This window comes from Falco peregrinus, chromosome 1, assembly GCF_023634155.1.
Source record: "Falco peregrinus isolate bFalPer1 chromosome 1, bFalPer1.pri, whole genome shotgun sequence".
Classification (NCBI taxonomy): domain Eukaryota; kingdom Metazoa; phylum Chordata; class Aves; order Falconiformes; family Falconidae; genus Falco; species Falco peregrinus.
The window spans coordinates 124,018,361-124,036,256 of NC_073721.1; the positions used below are offsets into that span (position 1 = coordinate 124,018,361).

The window sequence follows — 17,896 nt, forward strand, 5'->3', positions numbered from 1 at the left end:
AGGGGCCCAGAATCCAAAACTCGCCAGCCAAGGAAAAGCCTTATACAATTTAAGCTTTTTTTGTTGTATGCTTTCTGTCACCAGTATCATTGGTTTTGGCAAACAATAAAATTTTCAGCAAATTTCCTTCCAGAAAAAAACCAAATGAGCAAAAAAACAGGTTAAGAGCAGCAAAACAAGATGCTGTCTGAATTGGTTTGCAATCTTCTTACAAAGAGATGTTGAGGGAGAGAGAAATTTGAATGGGTGCAAGCCTCTGGCCTCTTGCAAAAACCTGGAACATATGAAAACAAGAGCTACATTTAAAGGCTGCAGCCTGCCGCAGCGTTTGCTGCCAGCAGTGCTAGACCCTGCGGGGAAGAGAGGAGGAGGTGACCAAGGCTGTGGTGTCGGGGGCTGTATTTTTTTTTTTTTTTAACCTGCTTGCAGTGGCCGTCCCAATGGCTCCAAGCCTTGTGCTGTCCTTAGCTGCGAGGACAGGACGTCTAGTGCCAGCTCATCTCCTGCACATCACATACCATCACAGCCCCGCTCAGAGGCCTTCCTCCCTGGCACAGTGGGACTTCTGGCAGGACGGAGACTTCAAATGCAGTTTTGTTGCTGTGTGTTTTTGTTGGCTCTTTGTGGAGCCCAAATGTTGAAAATGAATTCTGAGAAAGTTACTTAAGGTTTCTGGAGGCTGCTGCCCTGCCTGCCTTTGGTCACTGTTGTAATACCCAGATTTGGAGAGTTTTGTCTCACTGCCTGGCTGCACCAGCACCTAATAAAGTCTGGCGAGTCAGTGGCACCCGTGGCTGGGTGGCCTTTGCCGTGGTCTTCTGTGAATGGGGTCACCTCCTTGTCTCAGTCAGGCAAGGGATGGCAGGTTAAGGGCATTTCTCAGCATTTGAGTTCCTACTCCTTGTTCCTTAAACAGAGAGATAACAACAGATAGGCTGGATGGAAACCGGTCCTGATAGCCAAGGCAGTGAGCAATAAGTGACCCAAAGCATAAAACATCTTCCAGATTTGCTTCCACCATTGTGCCGTGCCAGACAGGCTAGAATTTGGCAGAGTTGGTATTACCAGTAAAGCTGGGTGGGGATCGCTGACGCAGCTCTGCTCAGTTATGGTGCCGATTGCTCAGCGCTGTGGAAATTTGGCCTGTGGAACCCAAAAGGGAATCTGGATTCTGTTCTGCAGTAGCTGACGCTAATCAAAGAAATCAAAATATTTTTTATTAAGACTATGTTTGGATAATTCAGCATTTTCAAATTGAATGAGACAAAAGTAGAGACATCTCTGAAGACTTTAGTAGTGTCCTGTGTCACACTAGGAGCAGTTCAGGTGACGTACCCACATTTCGGTTAATTTCAGATGTTTCCATTTCAATTTATATTTTCCATTTTTAGTAGGAAATACCTATTGTTCAGGGTCCTTTGGACTGGAAAATTGGACCATTTTCACCAGCAAAATGTGGGTTGTTCTGCTTTGTTTTGTTCTGGTTTAAATAATCAAACTCCTTTCCAAAGAAAAAGTAACCCAAACCCCAGCTTGTGTAAAGCGTTGTGCCGTGTGCCAACCTATTGATGCAACTCCCTGGCAAAGCCATATCCAGGAGCTTTTGCACCAGATCCACATGGCAGCGGGGACACGGCACTGAACGCTGCAGGTCATTTGGGTTTCTTTTAATTAGTGGTTAGAGAATTGGGACTAGACTGAGTTAAAGTCCAAGTCCCATTTCACAACTTTCCACTTGCTTCCCTAGTTTTTCCCATTACAGTAAAATTCTGCTGTGATTTGGATTAGTCATACGGGCTCAGCACGCTCATGGCTTTACTCATACTTTTTATGCAGATAGTGTCTTTTTGTCCAAGACTCTTAATGAGCCTTGCAAACAGTGCTATCAATTAAACTAATACTTACCCCTGTGCTATCTGCCCCTTGCTATCTGAGAGCAATTCACATTGGATTGATTTTGGCCTTTATGGGTTTAAACAGCCTGGGAGCGACCTTTGAGGGCTGGCACAGCTGAGATCCCTGGAAGGGCACCGGCTTTCCCTTAATTTATGAGCAACAAGGGGTGATGCTGAGTCCCCGGCCCATGCTGCAGCGGTGGGCAGAGTCGCTGGCGCCCCAGGCACCCCAGGAGGCAGGGCTCTCTGCCACATCGGGGCTGCGGAGGGCTGAGGTTGTGTCGGTTCAGCTGGCAGTGCTCAGTCTGGTTCTGTTGGTTTTGCTTTGCTTAGTCCAGCCAGATTGTAACAACAGCAAAAAGCCCTGGGCAAAGGGTCTTTTTTTAGAATTTATTGCTCCACGGGGAGGAAATAGAAAGGCCTTTGAGGTAGGTATTGTTTTATCTGCTTCACAGATGGGGGAGTTTCTGGTACAGACCCAAGGTCATGGGGAGTTTTGTTCCCGAGGGATCCATTTCCCAGTCTGTTTAACAGCATTTTGCACTGATGTGATGAGCTGGAGGAGTCGGAGACCCAGTGAGCCATGGCCTTCTCACCGGCTCCTGTCCATGCGACGTGACGGCATCCGTCGCAGCAGTGCCGCGGAGCACTGCACCAGAGCTTGACGCCGGCCGCAGCTTCCGCAGCCAACACATCTGTGCATTTAGGGGCAGGTTTTTAACTACCTGTAGAATTAATTGTTCATGGCGCTTGGCAGCTGCTTTGCTGAACTGCTGCTGCTTCTGCACCCTTCGCTGGGATGTCTCTGAGCTGCCAGGGGTCCCAGACCCAGAGCATGTCCCTGGGAAGAGTGGTGCTGTCAAAGCAGCAGGCATAGGATGCAGAGCGATCACTGCATGCACTTGCTTATGAGAGGATTGCCTCCCTGTCTTTCCGTTTTTACTGCATCTCTTCCATTTCTCTCCTGCCTACACTGACAGCAATAGCTTTACTCCTTTTTGGAAATGAGCCAGGTTTCTACAGCTGGATTCTTAGGGTTGTGATGGCTGTCTCTGAACATACTCCAGCTTGAGTTTGTTAACCTTCGGGGCAGGCTGCCAGGTCCATCTGTCCTCCCTTGCCAATAAAGAGAGAGGTAATACTGGGTGAGAGGAGTATGGCTCTGCAGCAGCTCCTATGTAATCACTTCTTTTTATGTTGATGTTATCACTGAGTGATTTGAGATAAGTTACTAGTGTACTTGCAGAACTGTGAGAGGCAGCCAGAGTCTCTGGGATCGAAAGCTCCTGTATTGCAGAGAAGTAAAGAATCCATATGGAGATTTTGCTCTCTCTTTCTTGCAGAACTTCTATGTGGTGCTGGCTGGCTTGTCAGATGGACTTGTAGCGGTGTTTTCAGTGTCCCAGGGCATCCCAGGGGACAGCTGCTCCTACCTGTGCTCCCACACAGCAAACAGGTCCAAATTCAACATTTCTGATGACGACCCCCGGCAGAACCCGTACCCCGTGAAGGCCATGGAGATCACCAACAGCGGAGCGGAGGTCTGGTACAGCAACGGTCCTGGCATCCTCATCATAGACTGTGCCATGATGGAGATCAGCAGGAGGCTGGAGCCGTTCAGCCCGCCGTCAATGATCACATCCATCGCCTGCAACTCCGAGTGTCACGGGGAGGAGGTGGTGTGGTGTCTGGATGATAAAAGCAACTTCCTGGTGATGTATCACGTTACCACTTACCAGCTCTGTGCGCGCTACTTCTGCGGAGACTGCAGCCCCCTCAGAGACATGTTTACAATCCAGCAGCCTTCGGCAGCCATCCCCGCTACGGCACCTGTGAACCACAAAGCAGTGGAGAATAACCCGCTGGTGGATGTGAGCATTATCTACAGCCCGGAGGTTGGCACCCAGATATTAAACCACCAGGACTCGCTCACAGATTATTGCTCTGTGTCTTCCTACTCCTCCTCACCTCCTAACAGGGTAACCCCATGCCCCTCCAGCCTACCCAGCTCGCCCATGAGCTCTTCCAGTGCACTACTCTCCACAGATTTTGAGGAGTCTGACAAATTTCGTGAGCTGAAGCCTTCCCTGGATCATGATGCTGTGCCTGGAGGTGACAGCATGCAGCATCTCCAAGCTGTCAAGATTCTTCCAGTAAAAGATCTCATATGGATCCCCAGGTAAGCGGGTCACTTCCTCAAAATCCCTCTTGGGCTGAACCTGAGATCAGCTCAGGCTGGTTTGGGAACTTCTGCATTGCCAGTATGATTCACCTGGCCAGAAAGTCAAGTTGCCATGAAGAACTTTTGCTCCCAGTACAATGGTACATCGATTTTCTACCCCCTTTTAAAGGTACCTAGCATTAAACAGAATGGCCACACCTAAGGGCTTGCTGGATTGATTCCAGCAGAATGAGAAGGCAGGCGGTAAGAGTCAAAGCCCTGTTTCCCCAGCTACTGAAGCAACAAAGAACAGCAGGCAGCTTCCTTGCTCAGATGCAACCCTGGCAAGTCCTGTTGCCTCCTGCTGAGCTGGAAACCACTGGGAGTCTCATTTTGCCTGTCATGGGGGCTCTCACTGTAGTGGATTCAGGATGCCCCTGCGTGGCATCACAGTGCCCCTCTCCCTGCAAAATGTCGTGTAACTGCAGGAGGGAGTGCAGCAGAGATCCTCCCTATCCAGCGTGGATCTTCCTCAGCTGTCAGCAGTCCCCATTGCTGAGTACATGTGACACGTCCCTCGTTTCTTTTCTAGGAGAGGAGGGGATATCATTGTTATTGGACTGGAGAAGGAATCCGGCACCCAGCGGGGCAGAGTGATTGCTGTGCTGAAGGCGGGGGAACTGGCTCCGTACGGGTGAGGCTGACTGGGCAGTGCCTGTCACACCAGTCTCCGGGGGCACAAGGGGACTAGGAGGCAGAGGGTGGCTCTGTGGGCTCCGGGGGCTCCTGGGAGCTTCCTCTTGCCTTCCAGAAGCATCTGAAAAGGTCCCAGCCAGAGGAGACACACTTGCTGGTTGCACACTGAGGCATGTACACGCTCTTTATAGCCTGACAGATGGTGAGGGGAAGGCACTGCAACCACGGTCTGGTCTCCAAAAGCCACAGAGGCCAAGTACCCCCATAACAAGACAGGCAGGAGTGTCTTGCACAATGCAGTAACCACCGGTCTGATCCTACCTGGTGCTGACTGCTGGTGTTCTGAGGGCACCTGGCAGAAGATCGGTGGAGCTTGGCAGACTCGGCCCCTGCGTTTAGAACAAGAGGTGTATTTATGCAGAGCGCAGTGCTTGTCTGTGGCTGCATTCACGTGGATCAGGTTGATGTTCTTGCTCTAAATGAGTACCTTTGTGCTGTCGGCAGTGACGGGCTGGGGGAAGGCTCCTGGAGCCCAGGGGAGAGCAGTTATATACATTAATCTAAAATGTTTCATACAGTGAACAAGAGTCCAAGTAAATAAATACCTGCTAGAGAGATGGGGGTGTTTCTGCTGATCACTTAAACACCAGGCTGGGATTGTACTATTTGTGTCCAAAGAAATGGAGGTTAAGCAGTGCTGAAGATTATAAATTATCATTTATTGCCACGAGGCAAACACAAACAAAGAGATCAAAGTGCTCCTGCCGTTCCCTCTGCTTGTGAACTGAGTGTCTTTATCAGCTAGTTGGGAGCGGAGTATTCTCTTTACCGTTCGCAGGTACTGTTAGGTTGATATTGCTTTCCCCAGATGAAGTGAGGACACGGCCATCTCAGCCTTGCCCGGCTTCGCAGCCTGGCTGGTTCAGGCACCATGGCCATTGACTCGCCCTGTTTTCCCAGTAGGATAAAGCCCAACCAGTAGTGCTTGCCTCCTCCAAGCCCTTCCAAGTGCAGAGGTAGGGTAGGGAGGTGAGGTGGCTTCTTAGGGGCAGTTTGTGATGAAAGCTAGCTGCCAAGGACATCCCTTGTTGCTGGTGCTCCCCATCTAGGGACCTTTCTGGAGAAACAGTTTGGGGCCGGTCTTCCCCCATCCTCTGTCAGAGAGGGCTGGTTTCCTGTCCCTTTAACCCTGCGAGGACGAAAGTATCATCTTCTGCCTGGCCACCTCCCTCTGGGGTATCTGCAGGGCCTGCTCTAACCCCGTTGTTTGATCAGGTAACGTGCTGGGAGACCATGAAGGGAAGCACATGCAACATGGTGCTGCCGTGCAGGACTGCTTCTGCACGAACCTTGCGCATCCCTGGGCTGTTGCCATAGCTATACCTGCTGATCTGGCCTCAAAGCTCATACCCTAAGCTGGCACAGCTGGGCTCCGTCCCACTTCCACACTGTATTTCAGGTTGCAGAAGCTCTGGGCAGCACGTTAGCTGGGGCACGACAGAGCTGTTCTGAAAGTGCCCAGCTGGCAGCAGGCAAAAGAGTCTGGATTTAGCAAATAGGGAGAATAGCAGCAACTTCAAAATGTCACAGCAGACTTAAGCACCCACCTGCGTGTTTAGGCACCTGAATCCCTTTGAAAATCTTTTCACATGTCACTGAGCCACTTGGTTTTGCCTTGACATAGTTTCTGATCCCTCTTTTTGTTACGTTCTCCTTTCTCAAGGATTTGCAGCTTATAAAAAAGAGATTCGATAGCTGGAAATGAAAGCTTGTGAGTCAGTGTCTTGCGGATGAGCAGCAGTGTGCCGTGTTAGCAGAGCTGCTCTCCGCTGTAATGCCCTTCCCTGCTCTGTTCTTCCTTTCCCAGGACGCTGGTGGATGCTGCTCTTGTAGCAAAGGACACAGTTGTGTGCTGCTTCGAGAACGAAAACATGGAGTGGTGCCTGGCTGTCTGGAGGGGCTGGAGTGCCAGAGACTTTGACATTTTCTACCAGGCCTATGAAGAGCTGGGAAGGCTTGAAACCTGCATGCGAAAAAGAAGGTAGTGCTTGTGGCACTGGGAACCGAGGCTCGATGAAAGCATCCTGCTCTGAGCACGCCTGGACTCCGAGACACAGCCCCGGAGAGGCATGGGACGAGGGGTGCGTGGGGGGAGCGTGCGTCTGGTGTGCTGCTAGTGAGCACTGTGGGGTCTCCATGGCTGCAGCCCCATCAGGGCTTTCGGGGACTGAAGAAACTGGTGTGAGCAGGGCAGGGCTGAGCCCAGGAGCTGGAGCATCTCTCCACTCGCTTGCTCCATCACACCCTCCCCTGCAGTAGTCGAGAGCAGAAGGTGGAGGTGGCTGCAGTTCTGCTCATGCCTCTATTTCCAGTTTCCTCTTCCCATTTTACATTCCTTCCTCACCTTCAGCATGCCCTGGCTGCTGCTGCTGCTGCTTTTATAGTGTATCTTGTCAGCTGGGAGAGCTCCGTTAACCGCAGCGGGCTCTTTCCTGGGAGCCTGAGCACGTTCCAGTCCCCGCTGCCTGCTGGCCGGCAGTGCGGCTCGCTGTGGGCTAATTCACGCTGCTCCCGGGAGAAATGCACCTGCTGGATGCCCTGTGCCGCGGGGCCACTGACCACCTCCTGCAGGTTTGTTAGAGGCTACTTCAGGTGTAGCCCCTGTTGTGACTGCTGTGTAGAGACGTCCAGGTGTTAAGAACCAGCAATAAGCTTTGGCTGGCCACTGCGTTTCTGGTTCCTAAAAGCTATTGCGTTACAGTGTTACTGTGAGAGAGCCTAAAATAATCTGCCGATAATACTGCACAATCTCCGTGCGTGAGTGAGCTACTTAATTGCACTGTTGCAAAGTCAGTTGTAAATAGAGCTGATACAAAGCAAAGCCACTCGGTTTGACAGATACTTCCTGGGGTAAGAGAAGGGAGCCCTGTGGCCAGGAAGGTTTATAAACTGTCTTTGCTCCACTCTTTCTCTTGGTAAATGCACATGGGGTATGGGGAACACGATGAGCTTGATTTGCCTGTGTATCTGTGCAGCTTCCGCTCACCACAGCTTTTATTTTACCTTCATTAGTGGCCCGAGGTGATGTATTGGTTCTGAATACAGTTGCACTTAGTTATCCCAAGCATGTACAGCAGTGTAAAAAGAGCCTGGCTAAGCACCCTGTAAAAAGGTGTACAGTTTGAATTTTGGACCTTTTTGTTTTCTATCCAAGGAAACTTGTGTGAGCATCGGCAAGGCTGGCCAAGGCCGAATGGGCAGGTTAACCCTCTGGTTCACATTTCTGTTGCAGGCTGCTAAAATATCCTTCTTCAGAAACAGAGTGTATCTTAAAATAAACAGATTCCTCCCCAGGATGATACTGCTTTGGTGGCACTTTTTATTGGCAACTTGTGCCTGCAATAGCTGCCAGGACTTTGGGGTTTGCAGCGTCTGATTCAAGCACAGGTCCTGCTGACGAGCACAGCCTGAATCGGGTTTGCAGGTAGTGTCTCCTTACCCGGCCTTGCCTGTCTCCATCCCCCTGCGGCTCTTCCAGCAGCTTGTGAAGCAGCTATGGCAGCACCACTGCATCCCAGTTTGCTCTCCCGCACTGGGACAAGCTCTCCTGCCTGTTGTCTCGGGGACGGGGAGGAGGTGGCTCAGCCCTTCCCGGCGGCTGCGGTTTGACAGGCGTTTTCACAGCTGCCCCGAGAGCTTATCCTGACTCAGGCTTAGCTGTGAAGTAGCTCTGTGTCTGTGTCTGTCAGGGCTAATTAACTGTGTTTCCCTGAAATTGTGTCACCTACCTCCTGCCCTGCTGCACAGCCCGAAGCCTGCACGTGGCTGCCACGCACAGCCCTGTCACCTGAGCTGGGGTCTAACCGGCTCACAGTCGCCTTCTCCAGGTGCCAGACCCCTTTTACACACACGTGCTGTTCCATGACCCATGAAGCCCCAACAGGGGCTATAGAACAGCTCGTACTTCCATTCCGCCTTGCGGTTTCTCTTGAGAAAATCCCATCTGGAATAGCTGCAGCAGTTCCTTATCGTCCCTCTCGAGCGGAGCCCCCTGGGCGCCGCGCTGCTTCCAAAGCCAGCGTGGGGCCGTGCCCCCCTGGCTCCCAGCGCTCGCGGGGCTCAGCCAGAGCCTCTCCCAAACCCTCGGTGGGCACCAGCCAGGGCCCCGCCACAAAAGGGGCTTTGTTCTGTTGGCTGCCGCGCCGCGGGGCCGCTGCACGCAGCTGTTGCACACCCCCTCCCCCCGACACACCGAAATCCATGTCCCTGCAGCGGAGACCTCGCTGCCACCCTCACCGGCCACGTCCTGACGGTCGGCTGCGAGGGGACGAGAGGCTGCGGGCGCCGCGGTGGGAGAATGGCAGCCGGGCTTGGGGGGCCCTGTGGGGAAGGGTGAGAGGTCCCTGCTGCAGGGATGGGTGCGAGAGTGTCCCAAAACCTGGGGGGAACGGGGGGGGGGGGGGTCCCAAAAGCAACGTGAGAGCCTGAATGCTGCTACCCTGGAATCAGGATGAAATTCCTCCCCCTTCAGCAAACCTGAAACCTCGTTAGCACAAGGCTCCATTAAGTAAGCAACGCACGTGCTGCAGGAATAAATCCCCAGGGGCAAAACCATACAGAAATTAAAAACAAAATAAAAAACCCCACCGGTTCAAACAGCTCAAGTGAGATTTCAATGCTCATTCCCAGCCTTCCCAGGCCAGCAAAGCCTGTTCTGCTCCCAGCCGGACTGGTGGCAGATGAGGGGCATCATCCGTCCCTAGGGAAAGGGAGGGGGTCGAGGCCAAAGGCAGGAAAAGCCCCAAAAGCCTCGGGGCAAGGGGCTGCCTGAGCTCCCCGACGCTGGCGATAAAACCCGTTACCGGCACTTGGCCTGGCGGAGCTGCGTGTACCACAGTCCCCGCTATTTTATTTCAGCTTCTAAAAATAAGCCTGAGCAGGGGCCTGGCGGGGGGGTTAGTCCTTCAGCTGGGCGAGGGCAGACCAGAAAGCAGCTTAGTTGTGTTTTGTCAGCGTCAGGTTTGCCCCAGCCTGTCTGGGAGCAGCGGGAGCTCATAGAAAGGGCCCCGCGCCGGGAGGGAAACGGATGCTCCAAATGAGATTAACCCCACGCAGCGGCAGCGGCAGCGGGAGGGACGTGGGTGCCGGGGCCATTAATTACTCACCGAGGAAGCGGTGGGACGCGCCGGACCTGCTGCCACCGGGATTAATGGAGCCGTCGGTGCTGGAGCCGCTGCTCAGCCGTGGCTGCCCAGCACCCCGGCTTCAACCGCTCAGCCAGCCGCCCCCTGCGCAGCAGGAGCCGCACGCTGCACCCCTGGGTCCCCCGAAGGGCTCAGCTGCTTCTTAACTCCTTTAGAAGGAGTAAGTGCAGTGACCATCTGGACACGGACACGGACGGCTCACGCTGGCACCGTGCAGCGGGCAGGGTGCAGGGGCAGGCGCTGGGCCGAAGAACGGCTGCCGTGCCCAATACCCCGGTCCCGGCAGGGCTCGGGGCACGGCCTGAATGTTTTTTTGGGGGTGCAGGCATGATGCGGATGCAAACTGCTGGTCCCCCCCATCTCCGGGGCCCCACACCCTCCTGCTCGCTCAGGGCTCTTTGGGGCCCTCCGCACTGTGGGCGCACCGACCCCACCAGCTTGGGGCTGCCCAAAACCAGCCAGCTCCTCTGTGTGCAGGAAAACGGGGCAACATCAAAGCTGATTCTGCCAGAAAATGGAAGAAGGGCTGGTTCGTTGCCCCACTGCTCACACTGCCCTGGGCAGCAGTGCAGGATCGGGCCCAAATACCCACGACAGCTCCCAGAGCAGCCCGGCACCCTGGTCCCATCCCACTGTGCGAGGACCCAGCTGATGGGACTACACCCTGCAGGCCCCATCACTGGGCACATCCTGACGGCTAATCCAAGCACTGCCTGCAAAGGAAAACTGCAGGAAGGGCAATTTAAAGGTATTAAAAGTTTCTCCAGTCCCAGCTGGATAAAATAACCTTGGCAGAAGACAGGTGCCCTGAACGGTGCTGTCCCAGTCGCACCGGTCGGTCCCAGCCCCAGAGATGCCTGGGGCTGCGGCTCTCAGGGTATCCAAAACCGGCAGTTCCGCAGGAGCTGGGGTGCTGTGGGCACTGGGGGCGGTGGCTGGGCATCAGCAGGACAGGGAGGACAGCAAAGCCAATCATATTTTCTAACCTTGCAGCATGATTAGAAATTAGAAGCAGGACTTTATTTCCCCTCCCCTTGAGCAGATCGGCTCTTCTGCAGCTCCGCCAGCGTCCAGCAGCGCGGGCAGGGCTGGGGCCGGCCGGCGCGGGGCTGGCGTGGGGGCTGCTGCCCCGCTGCCTCCACTCACCTTCCTTCTGGCCGTAACGCCAGGCTGCCGCCGAAACCCGCACGGGTGTGAAAACGCCCTGCGCTCGCCCTGCCCGGGTGCTGAGCTGGGATGCTCCCTTTTCAGCTACACATTTCTGAGCTGGGTGACTCAAATGTTTTTTCCCTTCTCTGTTACCTTCAACGTGCAGAAAACTCCCATAATTTAATGTATTAGAGCCAAGCCCACCTCCATGCCCCAGTGACAGGGGCAGGCGGCATTTACACGGCAGCTGGATGCTCCCCACATCCCGCATGGCACCGAGGGCTCCAGTGGAAGGAAAAAATAAGGCGATTTTCTTAAGGGACGTGGGGAAAGGGGCAGCGCTGGCTGCTTTGTATTCTGCTACTGAAATGACAGAGGAAATTAGTTTTCTTTAAGAAATCTTTAAAAAAAAGACAGGAAATATCATGGCTATTTTGGGCTGCCAGCCTGTCCTCAGCTCACCCCAGGCCGGCGGCGGGGTCGGCAGCACCGTCAGGCTTCGGCGGCTTAACCAGCACCGTGGCCCTGCCTTGGCTTTGCCGTAGGCTGGAGAAGGTGCTGCTCTGCCAGGGCAGGTGGCTGCTCGTCATCACCAACACCTGGCAAAATGATTTTAAAAACCCCGCCACCACAAAACCTCTGGGAAAGACCCTTTCCCAGAGCCCTCAGCCAGGTTTACACCACCCGGTCCCACTCCCCCCCAGCCCAGCACTGGTGTCCCTGGGAAGATGCTTCACTCTGCCCATGCTGGAGCGCTTCCCTGATATTTTTTATTCCCCACCCCTGTTTGTGCTTCTGTGTTTACAGCAGCCCCTCATCGGCCTCCTCCGAGCTCTGGGGCCTGCTAATGTCCCCCATGCCAAGCTGTGACCCTCTGGCTCCTTCCCCAGCAGAGCCTGGCATGGAGGCAGCTCACGCAGTGCCACCACCCCGGTGTCACGGAGCCTTGGCTGGCCCCGGCAGGTTGTGGGGCCCCTGCAGGTCCCCTCCTGGTTGCCCCCTGGCCAGAGCTAACGGGCTGGGGCTGGGGCTGGCCCTTCACGGGGCACTTGGGGTGTCCCCAGCCCCTGAACCAGGCAAGTCGTCTGCCCTGCATGCACCTGGGGAGGGATGAGGGCAGTGGGTTAATGAACATTGATAATACGCAGCTGTGGGCTTGCTTCGGAGGGGTGGGCTGGCTGACTTGGACGATGTGCAGCTGTAGCTCGTTCCTGCTACGTGGGTAAATAGCCCTGAGGAGTTGGGGGGTGCGTGTGTGTCTGTCTGTCTGTGTCACACGAGCAGTGGGGTCTGACCTCTGGAGAAACAGCACAGACAGTAGAACCTGATCAACACGGTAAATGCATGGAGGGATGCAGGGAGGGAGGAAAAGCAGCTTGGATGGATGGAGGGATAGGGGTTTGGAGGGATGGAAGTGGCTTTGGTGACACACGGACACGGGGAAGTGGCCACCATATGCCCAGGGGGCTGGTGGGCTGGCAGGGGGAGCTCAGGGCCTGGACCCCATCAGGGTCTGCCCCTGTCCCCACCTCGCTCCCGTGCCGTCACAGGAGCCTGTCCCTCTGACTGCTGTACTTTGGCTGCCACCAGAACATCCTTCACCGTCCATTGCTGTTCTTACCCAAAACGGGCTGGCTGCCCCCGTCTGCCACGTGCTTTGCAGGGAGCAGGCGGAGCTCAGCACCCCCGTGTACCTGTGGGAGCCACAGACTAACCCACGTCACGCATCTGCCCCTTCCTTCTCCATTTTCCTTCTCAAAAGTTATGAAGCACCGCCCTGCTCAGAGGATTAGAGAAGAACCACCCCCAAAATAAGGTCCCTTGGCCACAGTGGCCTGGCTGCGTTCAGCAGAGGACAAGTGGCTCCTGCTGCCGGCAGGGGACATGTGGCCCTGGCTAAAGCCCCTGTCCCCAGCCCGTCCCATCCTGTCCCGAGGATCCTGTCCCGTCCTAAGGGTCCTGTCCCGAGGGTCCCGTCCTGTCCTGTCCTGCGGGTCCCGTCCCGAGGGTCCCGTCCCTTCCCGAGGGTCCCGTCCCGAGAGCCCCGTCCCGTCCCGAGGGCCCCACAGGGCCACGCTGACTGAAAGCAGCACCGAGGTGGCCGCATCCTGCGGCAGGGCCCCCTCCCCGTCAGAGACACCGGGCGCTGCAGGCTCCTCTGCGCGGCTCCGTCCTGCTCCACCTGCCCCCGGGTCTGTTACACGCGGGTCAGAGGACGGCGCGTCGCAGGGTGGAACCCCCCGGCAGCTGGGCTGGGGGTCTGGGGGGGGGGGTCCCAGTGCTGGGGCCGAGCCCCCACCGCAGGCGAGGCCGGGGTTCCCTCAGCCCCCCACGCCATCACCCCAGGCTCTGCTTGTGCCCCAGATGCAGGCCCGTCTCCGCTACTCAACGCTCCCGCGCGATCTCCCGGCCCCTGTACACCTCCCCGGGGACACGCCGGCCTGACCCCTGGGAAAGGGGGTTCCCTCCCGCTCCCACCGCGCCAACGTTCTGCTGCTCACACTGCGGTGAGTGGAGCCCCGGGCAAGACCGAGACTTTTTAAATTGGGCTGAATTTTTTCCAAAAAATAAACCCACCTGGTCTTCTCACGCAAATGCCGCCCAGCCCCTCGCTCCTGCCTGGCTTCTGATGCTCAGGGGGGCGGCAGCTCCGCACACCCACGGCCCGCGGGGCGGCGGGAGACCAGGGCGGTGTGAAATCCAGCTCCGCTTTGCCCAGCAATCGCCCTGAGAGCTGCAACCCAGCCCAGGAGTGGAGAAATCCCCCAGGAGAGCCGTGGTGGGGAGCGGGGCCAGCCCCCAGAGGTGCCCTGTGTGTCCCGCCCCACCCCCCTCCTGCCCCCCAAAGCGATCCCAGAAGGGAGCGAACCCCAAAGGCCCCGCTGTGCCATGGGCTGGGGCAGCTCCAGCACAGGCTCAGAGAAAAAGCAATTACAGAAATGCAATTTTTTTTTTATTTTTTTTTTTTTCCCCCAAAAAGCTCTTTCCACCAAGGCTCACACTTCCAACCACCGTTTGCATTTGGACATTAATTATCTTTGCTGTGTGGGCAGGTGGACGAGAGCTGGGGGGATGAGGATGTGGCCATGGGTGGGGGTGGGGACCGAGCTCACCTGGGGCAGGTGCCGCTCCTGAACCCCCAAACCGCCGCCTGCAGAGCCAGCGCCAGGGAAGCAAACAGCCCTTATCTGCCCCGTGTCACAGCCCGTTTGCTTTCAAAGTTTGTTTTACTGCGTAATTACTTTAAACTGTGCCCTTTGTGCGAGACCTCTTATTGAAAAGTCAATAAAGCACCAAGGTGGTGATTTTTTTTTTTTTCTATTTTTTTTTTCTTCCTTTTCTAAAACAGCCGGCGAGAGGCGCAGCAGGGCCTGCGCAAATTCCTCCTGGCACCCCCAGGCGCGTGGTGGGGACCCCTGATTTCCCAGACACTCGAGCCCAGCACGCTGGAAATGTTGGAGCCGATTCAGGTCAATTAAAGTTGAGGGGTTTATTGAATTAGAGTGTGAAAGTAAATACAGCCAGCCCTGTATTCAGTCTGTTATTTTTCTGATGTTAATTCATTTTTTTTCACCCCGCTCATAAATGTGATTTAAAGGGTGGTAGAGATTCATGGGCTGGAGGAGAGCTGGGAGATGGGTGTTGGAGCTCGGAAAAGATGTGGATGGGTTCTTGCACCTGGGCAAGTGTCAGGCGCAGTTTGGACGTGAGGAATAAAAGCGCTTCTGGCAGCAGCAGCCAGGTGAAATCCAGTAAAAGAGTCGGGAGAGGATACCTCGTGGGATGTGGCTGCACTGCAGCTCAACACGCCTTGGCTGGGGACTCTGGGATGTCTCCAAGGCTGCCCATGCCCCACGGAGGAGACCAAAAACCCCTTGAATTTGCTCCAGTCAGCGCAACGACTCACATTGGGCGAGTGCAGACCTGGGCACAAAAACATTTGTTTAAACTGGGCCTAAGGTGGGCGGTGTCCCCCCAGCCCAGAGAGCGCCCGAGCGGAGGAGGAGGAACCCGGTGGGACCTGGGAGCATCTGCCCCAGGCAGGGCACTACCCTGCTCTCCATTTTTGACGCTTCTGAAAGATTTTCTTCCCAAAAAGCTCTCGAGTGAGGCTGGCTGTGCAAGCGGAGTATTTTTAGCAAGTATTCATGCGAAATGACTTAGGCTAATAATTTGCAATGTAAAGTTAGAGCTTCAACAAAAGTTCAGAGTAAGCAGATTTGGGGTCAGCGGGACTGACTTGCTGATTTTGCTGAAAGGAGCCGTGCAGCCGGCTTCGGGGAAGCTGCACGGAGGCTGGAGCTGGTCACTGGATTTTCAGGGCAACAAAACCCCACTGTGCCTAAATTCCCAAAACCTGAAATCCTTCCATGGACTGTGACTCTGCAAAGTCACATCTAGTTAACCTGTAAACAGCCCCATCGAGCACGACGGTCACCAGCAGTACCACGCCGCCTTTCCCGGCTCCGCGCTTTCCCTGGCTTGTTGCCTCCTTTTGCCATCGTCGAGCCGTGAGCAAGGAAAGGAGCTGTCGGAGGGAAGTGCTTTTAGAGAACAGCGGTAATAAATCTGGCTCCCCTGCTGTTGCCTCTGCCTGAAGTTTCACATGCAATTTAACTCCAGTGACTGAACAAAGAGCTAAGTGCAGCCTCCAGACGCCCCAGCTCAAGGCTTACAGTGAATTTTGGCCGTTCCCCCTGGCAGCCCACCCTGGGACAACGAGGCTCTCCAACCCGCCCCACGAACGTCCCTACCAGAAGGCAGGACCAAGGCTGGCTTTAGGCTCCTTTGCAGGTGCCCCCGAAGTTCACCTCCGCCCCTCCTGTTCATTAGCTCCATCTTCTGCTGGTGATAACCTACCCCAGAGCTGAGCAGCCGTCAGGCTGCTGGAGGACAACCCCTGGGGACGGTCACTGCCAGAGATCAGACCTGGGGAGCATCAGGGTGGGGACGTCAAGTCCCTGACAAACAATGTGGGGCTGGGGAGCAAAGATACCCAAAAGGCGAGGATGGTGACGGGTCATTGCATCTGTCCCTCAGAACATGGGCCCTCGCCAGCCACTGGTGGGAGGTGGCTGCGGCTCAGCAGACACGAGGGACCCCCAGAGCCCTGCGGAGCCACCAACCTGCCAAGCACGAGCCACCAGCCACAGCCAGCGGTGCCAGCATGGGTGAGACACTGCGGTGTGATGCTGTCTCTCGCGGCAAGCCCTGGGAAGACAGGAATGGCAAAGTGTTTCTGAGCTCTGACGACAGAGCTTGCGCCCATGGGCGTCCGAAAAAGCGGCAGGGTGTAAACCCAAGTGCCGAAGGGCTGCAAAGCTCTGCTTGCGCGCGTTTTGTTGCTGTGAGCGTGCCCACGATCAGCGCGGCATCTGGCACGAGTTACGTACACTGGAAGAACGAGGGAAAGAAGTGTTTTGTATTTTTAACTGTTTTAATGAAGAAGCATCTCAATATATAGCAAACCTCAGCAAATGACTCTGGGTCACCACGTTCTTCAGTTTTAGGATGACACCATCTCTCCTTTTCTCACACCGTGTTTTTTTTCTTAATGGACCAGAGGCAAACCCTCCCGGGTTTTCCAACACCAACTGGCTCCTCGGCACGAAGCAAACTTCTCTCTGAACCAAACAACCAGAGTAAACTGTGAATGAAACGTTCCAGCCCCAGGAGGGATTTTTGTCAGAGGCTGGGTTAGCACTTGCCAGCCGATGACTTCCACCTGGTCAAGCTCCTTACAACTTGGGCAGCAAATACCGCTTACTTTAGTATAAAATGGGTTTTATAAGGTTAGACCTTATCACAGATGGTTATAATTCAAAATTTAACTTTAAAATGGATTACTCTTAAGTTGTGACTCCATAAAATATGTGGTCAATTAAGATGTGGGCCCTCAAGAGTCGCCTGCAAGCTTGGTGTAAAACATGCTTTTAATGCTGGACAGATTTGGTAACTGAATCCGAACTGTGGCAACCGAGCGGACAAACACCCAGTACCAGGTGGGTGCTTTTCATTAAACAGCTTTTTCCATTTACGTGCATCCTGCTTTATCGGCTGTTATGGGCTAAAAAAAGTCCTACATAATCATAAATGTTAATAAATACAGTATAAGTACAGGCCTTCCCCCTCCCTCTCCTTCTTTTGGTATGGTTCTTTAGGGTTCATATTCTTCAAGCTCTTTTCTGCAGCCACAAATGCCAGTCGCTTCCCCCCACCCTTTTCCCTTGTGTGAAGAAACACTTCTGTAATCCCTACAATTTTTGCTTTGGGACTTAATTTTTACATAAAAAAGCCTCACACCAATATTGAACAACTGTGATAAAACAGGCAGAGCTATTAAAAAATAAGTGCTTGACACAATAATTATTTTTACTGTGCTTCAAATACACAAAACATGATGAAATTATTCAGCCTTGTCATCATATGCATTTTAAATGTACAGTTATGGATGTTTTCAGACAACAAAAGCACTTTTAATCTTTTCGTGAGGAGAAAGTCCAAGCCCTGTGTTAGAGCCGACCAGCTGCCCCACGGAATCACGCAGCTTGTCAGCGCAGGCAGCAACGGCAGTGGACACCAGAGTCTGATGAACGGATCCGTTCTCCCTCTCCCCAGAGCCAAGGTATGCGGCATTAAGTTTATTCCAGGCCAAAACACCAGGCAGAGGTCAAACCCCTTTGTAAGATCCTTTTACCTGGACTTATTTCCCCCAACTGCTTTGCCTTTGCGGCTGTGCCCATGCTGTATGGAAAGATACGGACTGAGGCAGACGACATGAGGAGCTCCGA

At 54.4% G+C, this 17,896-nt stretch overlaps 1 protein-coding gene across 7 annotated transcripts in view; it reads left to right on the forward strand.

Annotated features, from left to right (window-relative positions):
* The window catches only part of LRRK1 (leucine rich repeat kinase 1), an 83,250-nt gene extending 75,142 nt beyond the window's left edge, over nucleotides 1-8,108 (forward strand). For all 7 annotated transcript variants that reach the window (XM_055815049.1, XM_055815044.1, XM_055815058.1 and 4 more), the window contains 3 exons: nucleotides 3,239-4,074; nucleotides 4,649-4,750; nucleotides 6,620-8,108. In XM_055815049.1, the coding sequence (XP_055671024.1) occupies nucleotides 3,239-4,074; nucleotides 4,649-4,750; nucleotides 6,620-6,797 (1,116 nt within the window). In that variant the 3' untranslated portion in view covers nucleotides 6,798-8,108. The remainder of the gene's footprint in view (nucleotides 1-3,238; nucleotides 4,075-4,648; nucleotides 4,751-6,619) is intronic.
* Nucleotides 8,109-17,896: the final 9,788 nt, after the last annotated feature.